This window comes from Sturnira hondurensis, unplaced genomic scaffold (genome assembly GCF_014824575.4).
Source record: "Sturnira hondurensis isolate 20B ecotype Veracruz unplaced genomic scaffold, ASM1482457v3 Scaffold0007406, whole genome shotgun sequence".
In the NCBI taxonomy this organism is placed as follows: Eukaryota; Metazoa; Chordata; class Mammalia; order Chiroptera; family Phyllostomidae; genus Sturnira; species Sturnira hondurensis.
The window spans coordinates 5,770,977-5,783,360 of NW_028080037.1; the positions used below are offsets into that span (position 1 = coordinate 5,770,977).

The 12,384-nt window shown below is 45.7% G+C and overlaps 1 protein-coding gene across 2 annotated transcripts in view; it reads left to right on the top strand.

Moving 5' to 3' along the window:
• Positions 1-2,007: 2,007 nt before the first annotated feature.
• PTPN11 (protein tyrosine phosphatase non-receptor type 11) overlaps positions 2,008-12,384 on the top strand; it is a 63,588-nt gene continuing 53,211 nt past the window's right edge. For both annotated transcript variants that reach the window (XM_037052140.1, XM_037052141.1), the window contains exon 1: positions 2,008-2,236. In XM_037052140.1, the coding sequence (XP_036908035.1) occupies positions 2,223-2,236 (14 nt within the window). In that variant the 5' untranslated portion in view covers positions 2,008-2,222. The remainder of the gene's footprint in view (positions 2,237-12,384) is intronic.

Here is a 12,384-nt window from a genome sequence, read left to right on the forward strand (position 1 = left end):
TGCATTCTAGGACCCCATGGGCCTCTCTAAGGGAATCTCCTGTAAGACTGGGAGTTTCTCCTGTTGACACAACCCATACAGATTTTTACAGCTAGAGGTTCTGAAGCTTTATTTTCCTGTGCTGGAACCCTGGGTTGTGCTGTCTAACTCCCCAGTTGTTCCTCCTGGTTTATCCACACACGAATGTTGGACTGCCTGGCCCACCAACCACTGCCTTGCTGCGTGTCCTCTCCATCCTGGCTGCCCATCTCCACCCCTCCTACCAGTCTGGATGAATGTTTCTACTAACTCCTTGGTTGTGGGGCTTCCATACAGTTTGATTTTCTGGCAGTTCTGTTTTTTTTTTTAATTTTTAAATTTGTTGTTTTCCTTCTTTTGGTTGTGCAAGAAAGCAAAGCATATCTACCTATGCCCATCTTGGCCAGAATTCTTCATCTTTTCTTATGGCTGAATAGTACTTCATTGCATATAAGCACCACATTGTTATCCACTCATCTGGTGAAGGACACCTTAGTTGTTTCTATGTCTTGGCCACTGTGAATAATGCTGAAAGGAACATAGTGGTACATATATCTTTGCAAATAAATGTTCTTGAATTTGGGGGGTAGATATCTGGAAGAGGGGTTGCTGGGTCATACAGTAACTCTATTCTTATTTTTTTAATATTTATTTATTTATTTATTTTTAGACAGGGGAAGGGAGGGAGAAAGAGTTAGAGAGAAACATCAATGTGTGGTTGCCTCTTGCCCACCCACTACTGGGAGGGACCTAGCCTGCAACCCAGACATGTGCCCTAGACTGGGCATTAAACCAATGACTTTTTGGTTCAATATCCAGGGCTCAGTCCGCTGTGCCACACCAGCCAGGGCCCTATTCTTGATTTTTCGAGGAAACTTTATACTGTTTTCTATAGTGGCAGTACTAGTTTACATTTCCACCAGCAGTGAATGAGTGTTATTTTTTCTCTACAGCCTCTCCAACACTGGTTATTACTTGTCTTTTTGGTAATAATAGCCTACGGAACCTCTACCATCTCTTTTCTCACCTCATCTCCTACTATCTTCCTTTACTACCACCCTTTCCCTCAAGTCAGACTACTTTATTGCTCTTAAAATACAAAAGGCAGTCCTGGAGGGGTAACTCATTTGGTTAGAGCATTGTCCTGATATGCCAAGTTTGTGGATTTTCTGTGTCTCTTCATTTCTCTCTCTCCCTCTAAAATCTATTAACAAATATTTGAAAAAATACAAGAGGCAACCTCATGCCTTAGGTCTTTTGCACTTGCCTGTTCCCTATGATTGAAATGCTAGTCACCTGACTTATTCCCTTTGATTGTTACTGCATCTGATTTATTTACTCAAATGTCATCCACAATGACAAAGGCTGGTGGGAGGATGAGAGTATTTCCATTTTTCTTGATTGTTGTAGCTCCTTTCAGGGGAACACAGGGATTTTCTCTTTTTATTTCCCTATTGTATCCTCATAGTCTGAAACAGTGCCTAGTAGATAGAAAACACTCAACAGTATTTGATTATAACAATATATCTAACAATTACAAAGCACTTACTAAATAGGCCAGGCCTACTTCTAAACATTTTACATATTTAACCCTGGCAATAATTTTATGAAGAAAACAAAATGACGGAAATGAAGGAATGAGGGAAACGGAGGCTCTGAGAAATTAAGCAACTTGCTCAAGTTTATACAGCTCCTTAATTGGTGCGGTGGTTTGTAAAATGAAATGAATGAAATTGGGTTTGGCAATCGTCACAGGGATGAAGCAGAAGCGATCCATTCGTGGGAGCGTATACAACACCAAGCGCGCCGTGCCCACCCTACAGCCAAGGTGTAAAGGAGGACGTAAGGGTGCCTTGGGAACCGTGAGGTGTGGCTCCGCGGAGCCTCAGAACTGCTATGCCAGGAGACACTTGGTACCCGGACACTGGAAGCAGGAAGTGGCGGTGGGCGTCGCTCAGGGTGACGTCACGATAGCGCCGGGGGCGAAGGGCGGGGGAAGGAGGAGGAGCGAAGTGGGCATAGGGGGCGGCTGCACAGTTTCTTAGATCCCCAGGCCTGGAGGGGGGTCTGCACACAGCCGGCTGGCTCTGCTCCTGCCCAGTCCGGTCAGAGCGGGCCTCCCTCGGGCCATCCCGATGGTGACCGGGCCCAGCGGAGCCTGAGCAAGGAACGGGCCCCTCGAGGAGCCGGAGGGCGGGAGGAACATGACATCGCGGAGGTGAGGAGCCCAGAGGGGCCCGGTGCGGGCCTCTGCCAGGCCCCCGCTGCGTTCGGTCAGCCCGGCCTGGGATGGGGTGCCCCGGCTGGGCTTCGGTCGCCCTGTCGGGTGTCGGGAGGGCAGGCTTCCTCCCCACCTCCTCGCTCTCTTGGGGCCGGGGCTCGGCCCCACCGCGCCCCCACCCCTCGGGTCCCCATTCATTTCCTGCCTCCCCGAGTTCCGGCTCCCGCAGCCCTGGGGATGCCAGTCTGGCTGGGGGGCAGGTAGAGCCCATGCGAGAACCGTGGACGCCAGGGGCCCGACTCGGCGCCGCATTCCTGACCCATTGCCTCATGAGAATTGCCTCATGGTGATTCCGAAATAACCCCGCTCCCTTGGGGAAGCTCCTGGGCTCAGGACGCCAGAGTAGAGAAGGAGGGAGTTGTGCGGGCCGGCCCCCGGTGGTAGAGCCGCTCGAGGTCCCTACCTCTCGCCCGCGTTTGGGGGCTTCACTCGGGATCCCTGACCTCTTTCTTTGCGTCTTTTCATTACCCCCTTCCTCCCCTCACGTGTCAGAAATGGAAAAACTGACTGTATCTGCAGCTATTAGAAGTATTTCCTTCCTTTGCGATCTTCGCTTTTGAGACAGGAGAGGGAAGGGAGCTGAATCTCTAGTTATTTACTCCTTCACCACAATCTTAAAAGTCAGGTAACATTGATCAGCCCTCGTTTTACGGGTGTGGAAACTGAGGCTTAGAAGTAACATGCTAATAAATGACAGGATCTGAATCTAAGAGTCCGAAGCAGGATTAATGAATTAGTGAGATCTGTTGAAAGTTCAGGATAATACTAATATGTAATGTTAAGCTGTTGCTGTAAGCCAAACACATTTAATCTGCAGTAAATCCCCACGAGCTAGGTGCTGTTGTCCCCTTTTTAAAGACGAGTATGCTGAGTTTCGGAAGTTAGTGGTGGAGACAGTGCTGGTAATCATTATGTTACTCTTACTGTTTTTATAACTATTGCTAATCATTCAAAAATAATTTTTTAGATTGTATGTATGTATTTATGTATTTATTTACTTTTTAGAGAGGGGAAGAGGAGAAAGAGAGGGAGAGAAACTTCGATGTGCGAGAAATACATCCATTGGTTGCCTCTCGCGCGCCCCCAACTGGGGACCTGGCCTGCAACCCAGGCATTTGCCCTGACTTGAGAGTCAAACCCCTGACCTTTCAGTTCATAGGTGGGCTCTCAGTGTGGTGAGCCACACCAGCCAAGGCTGTTGCTAATCATTTTTCAGGCTTAATTTTGTTAAACAGTAGTGTGACCTATTGTTTTCCGATGGTGATCCTGCTATTTCTGTCGCCACTCTATATACTGTTCACACATGTCTTCGACCTTTGAAAAACTGTTTCAAGCTGTTGGGGTTATTTGAATGTGAGATTTTTCCAAATATTAGGAAATGTCTACTCAGAATGCACCTGCCCATTATTCATCGGGGGACCTGGAACAAAAACTGGAAGTTTAGGCAGTGGCTTGGTCAGGTCTGTTGACACGGGTCTGGGTAGGGCATAACTGCATTACAACAGAACAGGGTATAGCCTCAAATATTGTAATTCTTTAGGAAGCTCTTAAGTAAAATAGTTGTCTGTTCCTGAATCTGTCAAATAGTCATTGACCCTTTTGTTCCTTATGTCTGCTCTTCCAGACAAGTAAGGATCTGCTTCTTTGGGAGACAAAAGACTAGGGACTGGGGGTGGGGTAGGGGCAGGGTGGTAATAGACACTACATTGTCCAGCTTGTTAGTCTAGAAGCAGGAGAGTCTGGGTATAGCCAAAGCAGCGAGCGATAAAGATGACGGCTGGAAATGGAGCGACTCCTCCTCTTTTCCAACCCTCCCTGACTCACCTGTTATAAAAAAGAAATGTCTGCCGCCTAAAAAAAGCGGGTTATGAACATAACACATGCAGTTGGGAATTACTGTTTTTCAGATGATAGGTCTGTTTTATTATTTGTAACCAGCTTTATTGAAGTATAAATGACAGATGCAATAAATTGCATCTATTGAAGTATATAATTTGGTTTAAGTTTTGACACATGTATACATTTGTGAAACCGTCACCGCAGTCCAGATAGTCAACATGCCCATCGCTGCTTGAGATGGTTCCTCGTGCCGTTTATAATCCCTTCCTAGTCAGGCAGCCACTGTTGTGCTTTGTGTCCCTGTACCTTAGTTTGCATTTCTTAGAATGTTAAATTAATGGAATTTTATAGTGGGATTTTATTTATTTGTTTTCAGAGAGAGGGGAAGGGAGGGAAAAAGAGAGGGAGAGAAACATCAAAGTGTGGTTGCCTCTTATCCACCCAACATAATCCATGTTGTGGTATGTATCAAATATTTTATTACTTAATTTTATTGCTTAATAATATTCCACTGTAGGGATGTACCACCGATTGTTTATCTGTCCACCTGTTGGTGGACACCTATCGGTCAACACCTATCAGCGGTTTGGCTGGAGCATATAGTAGATGTACATTTAACTTTTCCAGAAATGGCCAAATTGTTTTTTCAAGGTGGTTAATACCATTTACATTCCCACCAGCAGTATGGATGAGTTACAGTTCTTCACATACTCATCAGCCCCTGTTGGTGTGATCAGTTTCTAAATTTTAGCTATTTTACTGGGTGTGCTATGGTATTTCATTGTAGTCTTTTTAAAGATTTTATTCATTTATTTTTAGAGAAAGTGGAAGGGAGGGAGAAAGAGAGGGAGAGACACATTAATGCAAGAGAGAAACATTAGTTGGCTGCCTCTTGTACATGCCCCGACCCCGGACCCAGTCCACAACCCAGGCCTGTGCCCTGACCGGGAATCAAACTGGTGACCTTTTGCTTTATGGAATGATGCCCAACTAATTTTTAGTTTTAATTTGTATGTTCCTTGGTGATGAATCATGTGGGTCATTTTTTCATGTGCTTATTTACTGTCTGTACATCTTCTTTGGTGACATGTTTAATTGATGAAATATTTTCCCTCTCTCTTATTGTTTGTTTTCTTAGTTTTGAGATTTGAAACTTCTTTCTTCTGGATACAAGCCCTTTATCAGAATTGCAAATATTTTCTCTTAGTCTGTGGCTTTTCTTTCTTTCTTCTTTTTAATGTGTCTTTTGAAGAACAGGCTTTTAATTTGGATGAAATCCCTCGTATGATGTTTTTTTCCGTTGGTAATACTTTCGCTGTCATTTCTAAGAAATCTTTGCTTAACCCAAAGTCTCAAATGTTTTCTACATGCGTTACAGTTTTAGGTTTCTGATCTGCTTTTGAGTTAACTTTTTTAAAGAAAGATTTTTATTTATTTTTAGAGTGGGGAGGGGAGGGGAGGGAGAAAGAGGGAGAGAAACATCAATGTGTGGTTGTCTGTCGTGTGCCTCCCACTGGGGACCTGGCCCACGACCCGAGCATGTGCCCTGACTGGGAATCAAACCATCGAGCCTTTGGTTCCCAGGCCAACGCTCAGTCCACTGAGCCACACCAGCCAGGGCTCATTTCTGTATATGGTATGAGGTGTGGATACATGTTCTCTTTTTGGCATATGGATGTCCAGTTGTTCCAGCACCTTATTTTGAAAAGAGTGTCTGTCTTTGTTGAACTTTAACTTTGTTGAAAATTGGTTGGCCATTCACATGGGGGTCTATTTCTGCACTCTGTTCTGTTACATTGGTCTGTTTGACTTTCTATGCTAATACCACATGGTCTTGATTATTGCAGGTTTTTAAAAAAACACTGTACTTTTTACAGATTTTATTTATTTATTTTTAGAGATATAGGGGGAGAGGGAGAGAAACATTGATGTATGAGAGATACATCAACTAGTTGCCTCTCACGCACCCCCAGCTGGAGAACCTGGCCTGCAACCCAGGCATGTGCCCTCACTGGGAATCGAACCTGGGACCCTTTGGTTTGCAGGCCAGCATTCAGTCCACTGAGCCACACCAGCCAGGGCTTAATTATTACAGCTTTATAACAAGTCTTGATATCGGATAGTCAGTCTTTCAACTTCATTCTTGCTTTTTAACCTTAGTATTCATTCATTCAAGTAGTTACTCAACCAGGCGAGCTGAAGAAGATGGGCGAAGATTGCTATTCTCATGCCTGGGAGAGAGAGAGGGAGTAGACAAACACGTGAAAAAATAATTCAGTTCCGGGTAGTAAATAATAACTGCTGGAGGGGGGAGATACACCAGAAATGGGGAGAATGTGGCTAGTTTTGATTAGGGGTTTTGGAAAAATCTCTTGTTGAAGAGATAATCAGATGAGCTGACTCCTGAATGACAGGTATTGTTCTGAATTTCGTTTTGCTTAATTATTAAAATCATTATTTTTGACGCCTGTGTTTAGGGTTTAGATTTTGTATGCAGTCAGTAATTAAAATGTCAGTATATTCCGTGTCCTGATAACCCTCAACATCACAGGCACGGAAGGGAAGGCAGTGAGAAATTAAGTGCCATTTCCCCAGATCATTTCGTGGTGGTGGTGCTGAATTTCGATTTCGAGGTTGCTTTCCTGCCCTGCTGTGCCTTGTTCAGCTGACGAAACTGGCTGTGCCTTCCGTCTTCCTTCAGCATGTGGCACGTCCTTTACATTTGCTTTTGTTCCCCTGAAAGATACTGTACGACAGCTTGAGCTGAGGGGCGCAGAGAATTTAGCGTGCTCTGAGACTCTTGGCTTTTGGTGTTTCTGTCTCAGGTCAAGTACACTTTGTCCCAGACTCTCCCTGGTGGCCATGTTTGTTGCTCTCCCATGGGAGTAAATCAACTGGCCTGTCTCTGTGTCTTCCCAGGGGAGGCTGGCATGTCTTTATTAACATCACGTCCCGATGTCAGCTCAGGTGTTTGGCCAGAGCTGCTCAGTGCAGGGGCCATGGTAAGATTACTTACCCTTCTTGCACATGGTCAATGTGGAGACTGTTAGTAAATTGGGCAAGATCTTGGGAAAGCAGAGCCAACTCCTGTTTGTATTGACTTTACAGAACAATGGAGGACACTGTGTATTCCTCTTTCCCTTTGGGAAACACAGACAGCCCTTGCCATTCAGTGCTGACCTTCAGTATTGATTGATTGATTAAGTCTAGAGAGAGCAAAAAAGAAGCGGGGGTGGAGAGAGAGAGAGAGAGAGAGAGAGAGTAGAACTGTTCTACTTATCTATGCATTCATTGGTTGATTCTTCTATACCCCCTGACTGGGGATCGAACCTGCAACCTTCGCATATTGGGATGACGTTCCAACTCACAGGGCTGGCCTTTCTAAGAAAAGGAAAGACAAATAAGGAAAGGAAAGGCTGCCAGGAAAGAAAAATGGCTCGTTTGAAAGGTGGTGTTGGAGCAGAGCTCTGGGCACGCTGGACAGCCAGAAAGACGAATGAGTGGCAGGCCTGGAGCCAATTAAGACCGAAACAGCACTGGAGGCAGAAATGACAAAGCCGAAGCGGTCCTACTTTGGGCACATCGTGAGGAGGTGAGGTTCTTTGGCAAAGCCAAAAATGCTGGGAAAACCAGAAAGCAGCAGGAAAAGAGGAAGATCAAATATGAGATGGATTGTCAACCTCACAGAAGCCATAGGCATGGGTCTAAAGGAGGTAAGCAGGGCTGTTGGAGACAGGGCCTTGTGGACGTCACTCATCCATAAGGCCACCAGGAGTCCGGCCGGCTCGATGGAATACGCAACAGCAAACACTGATGTTTGGCGTGTTCTATGCGGGTTGTAGACAGTAACCAAGGGTTTGAGACCCCTGGAATGGGTTCAAGCACACTAAAATGCAACCCAGTTCATTACTGAGTTATGGAGGGTTGTATGCCTTTAGCAAACTTTTATGTGCTATCGTCTCTGGTCTCTGACAACATTGAAATATGAAAGATACAATTCATGCTTTGAAAAACCATTGAACTTGGAGTGGGAGACAGACTTTGTATGCTAGCCTCAAATGGGTTTGATAAACATAGCACCAAACTGAAATTGAAATTCATCAACATAGAATATACTATTTAGAATACACATATACTTGTATCTGATCCATACTTGTATCTACATACACGCGATATGTGTGTTTGTATACATGCATGTATACACACATGTGACGTGTTTATAACTTTATTTATTTTTAGAGAGAGGGAGAAAAGGAGAAACGTAGACTGGTTGCCTCTCACACCCCCAACTGAGAACATGGCCTCTCTCACACCCCCAACTGGGGACCTGGCCTGCAACCCAGGCATGTGCCCTGATGCGGGAATCAAACCAATGACCTTTTGGTTCCCGAGCCATTGCTTAATCCACGGAGCCACACCAGCCAGGGCACAACGTGTTTATTTTAAAGGTAATGGTCTTTAGATACAAGTCTTAATCATCCCTCTGACCCACTAGAATGAAGTGTGGATGCATTCCTTCAAGAACTTTTTCTTTTAAATTTTAATTGTTGTTCAAGTACAGTTTTCTGTCTTTTTCCTTCAAGAACTATTAATCGTGGGGTTACTCTGCTAGGCACTGAGCGTTCCAGGTTTTGGGAAACAGCAAGCGTGAAAGGGCGGAGGTGGGCGAACTTCTCGGAGCGCGTGAAGAACAGGGGGAGCGCGTGCAGGAGCCATGAGGTTGGGGACATGGCTGGGGACTGGACCCCACATGGAAGGTTAAGGTCCTCATTATCCTGTGGGCCACAGAGAGGAGTTGGGTTTGTATTTTAAGAGCAATGCAAAACCATAGAGGGATGTGCTCTGGGGAGTAGCATGAGCTGATTTGTTTAAGGACATCCCTCTGGCCGATGCGAAGGAAGGATTGTAGGAGACAGGAGTGGACTCGGAGAGCAGATGAGCGAGGAGGGGCCTTGAACTAGGGTAGAAGCCGTTTGTGGAAAGATTTTTGGAGGCAGCCTCCTCTTAGTGCCTTGTCATCAGGGCAGGGATGCTGACCAGTGAAACTCCCTGAGAAGGTAATGATTTACAAAGCCATAGCTGTCTGCTGCCACTAAACAGCCGTCCTAACAACTTGTTTCCCAGCCTCTGTTGCTTAGAATACTTGTCCCTATTGATCGCCCCTTCTTTATGACTTACCCTTTTATAATAGAATATTAAATTCTAATTAGAAAAGAGGAAACTTCTTATCATCTGCAGAAAGTACCAGAGCCTAAACTTTCTCCCCAAGGCCAAAGGTAATGAATTTTCTGGAGCTGCAGGTAGGAAAGATGCCCCTGATGTCACTTTGTATTTAGGCCAGAGACTGAACCTGGGCTTTGGATGCTTTGGTGCTTTCAATGCCCTTCTGGGCACAGCAGCTTTGAGAATAAGTCCCTGAAATGACTGGCCTGCTCAACTGCTCAACATCACTAGGGGAAGGGGTGCCTAGATAAAACAAAATATTCAGCGTCACTTCTTTCCTTTTTGGTTCATCAGCATTTTTTTAAAAGACTCACTTGCATAAATAAGTTCCGAGCTTCAGAGAGCTAAGCCTTTGCAGAACCTGCGTTCACTAATGAGGGAGTTTAATTTCTGGTGTGATTTCCTGGCAAATGGTTTGGGTGTATAAACTCTTGCCTGCACGAATTCCGTCTCTCATTTCTTCAAGCCCACTCAGCACAAGGCTCATGTGCTTTAGGCATTGAGTGAGGCTCTTTTTCACAAGTGATGGTGGTGATGATGCTGGTATGTGTGTTTTCCACTCTTTCTGTGAGCTGGGAGGGACCCACCTGGGCCACGTTATGGCCTGAGAGCCTTACTAATAGCAGAGGACGCCCAGAGCGTGGCCGGTTAGAAGGAGTTGTCAGGGGCTGGCAGGTTTGCAGAGGTCCCGGGCCTGTAAGGGGAGAATGTTCTTCTCCCCTCCCCCCTCTCCATGTGACTTTTCCTCCCTGCCCTACCTTTTTTGGTCTTTTAGCCTACCTGGTTTTCCTTCACTCTACACCAATTCATTCATTCAGCAGCCATTCAGCAGTGCCCACCGTACACGTGGGGAGGACTAGAAATTCATGTTTCTTCTCATCCTGTCTGGACACACTGTGTTAATCACCTTGTTGCTAAACTCAAGTGGAGTCACGCTAATTTGTCTTTCCCTCTTCTTTCAGGTAGTATAGGTGCACTTACATAGCTTTTTTTTTTTTGTAGACTAACCTCTATTGTTTGCTTTCACATTAGGTGGGAGATGGGGCTGGGGCTTAGAGATGTGTGGCCTTCGTACCCTGTTTGACAAGCTTCTTGAGGCCAGCCCTGTACTATATAATACTAGTTCTGTTCATCCCATTGCTCTTTACCCTCCCTACAGTCTCAGGGGTTGAATGAACTCTGACTGCTCCTTATCAAGTGACATGCGCACTACAAATCACACAGCTGTCAGAGATTGGGCACAAATATTAAACATACAATTGAGAAAGGGTTTTTGATCATTACAAATGCTTTTTGGGAAAAAAATCTAAGGAAGAAGAGTTTATAGTACAGGAAAGTTCAAGTAGATGGGTTATGGAATAGAACTTTTAATTTCTCATTTCACATGCTCTTTGAGATAATGTAGGGGGACAGCCCCTGAAGCCATGAAGTGACATTTATGAAAAGACAGCGCAACCTAAGTGCTACCTGTGTCAAAGTGGCCTGTGTGGAAATGACATAATTATGCAGGAGGACACTCTACCCTGCATATCTTCCCCCCCAAATAACAGCAACGACAACAGTGGTAACTAATGTTATTAAGCCCTTACTTTGTCCAGCCTTTGTATTAAGTGCTGGTGACTAAGTTTCCCCTGTAAACACTACCCACCTCTGTTCATTCTTAATAACATGATAGGTATAATTATATGTTGTAAGGCAAATAATACAGTTTACCTAATAACGGGGTGAAGAGACCACCCCCTGCCTTATCTCCTGTGGCCAGCCCGCCCGACGGGTGTATGTGGTGACCGCGCCTCACCTTCAGCAGTTAACTATTTCCAGTGCTCAGTCCATTCTTACTGGGTTGCTGGCACCGAGGACAGTGTTTTTCCCCCGGTCTGTAGGCTACTACCTACAGTAGTTTTAAGAAGAATTCCCAAAGAGAATGTCTAAGGCACCCGTGCAAAAGCTAAAAACTTGTTCCAAAGCCTCCCCAGGCATTTGGAAACACCCAAAGTGTGTTTGATAAAGTTTGATATTTTAACTGAGAAGAGAGCCTGTGCCTACCGACACCCGTGCCTCTTGCCGACCCTGCAGCGTCATCCCATGACACCCCCCCAGGTCAGGTGGGGAGCAGGGTGGGTGGGGCGAGAGCCGCGAGGTGGAGGTACACGCCAGGGAGAAAGAGGTAGCTTCTCTGCCTTCATGGAGCTACCCAGCCAGCCTGTAACCTGGCAGTTGTAGAAATGTGTGATTGGAACCCACGTTGGTGTCACCCAGGGGCGGCTGTGGTGCCCTGGGAAGGTGGGACGAGGGGCTGGGATCTGAATGTGGAGAAAAGGAAGTGCTAAGGCTACGTGCAGCACATTCAAGGACAACGGAGAGGTCACCAGAACAGGTGAGTCAAGTAGGGGCCATGCCTTGCAGGTCCTGTTAACATCTGTGACTTTTATTGTATTTTTTCTGGTGGCTAAGGTGAAATTGGACGGGCCGGTTCTGTGCTAAGTGTTGGATGAGTGTTGACTAGTTCCGCCTCAGAGCAGTGCTCTGGGTTCGTTCAGTCTCTCTAAGCAGGAAAGCAGGAGCCGTCAGGGAGAAGTCTGCTAGAAGTCGGTGTGCCCAGGCGAGTTTAGGTGCAGAGAGAGACCCCGCAGGCACAGCACACGCGGGGTCAGCCCGAGACAGGTGTTCGCCACACACATAATAAAGTATCATTTTCTGGTTCTGTCAAAAGCTCCTGTAAATCTGTACAAAAAATAAAAATCCAGTTGAAAATGAGCAATGCCAAATGGGCCACTCACAGAAAAGGGGGGAAAAAAGTGGGCGGGAAACATGAAAAAGTGCTTAGTCTCACACAGAAATGCAAACTAGAAAGGGACCATTTTCCGTGAAGCAGAACAGACAAAGATGAAACAGTTTGGTAATATGTGTGGTATTGGCAAAAGAGAGAGAAAACGGGGACTTTCACACTCCATTTGTGGAAGTTGAAACTAGTTGTCTTCTTTTAAGTGCAGTTTGCCAAATTTGTCAGAGTAAAAAACAGT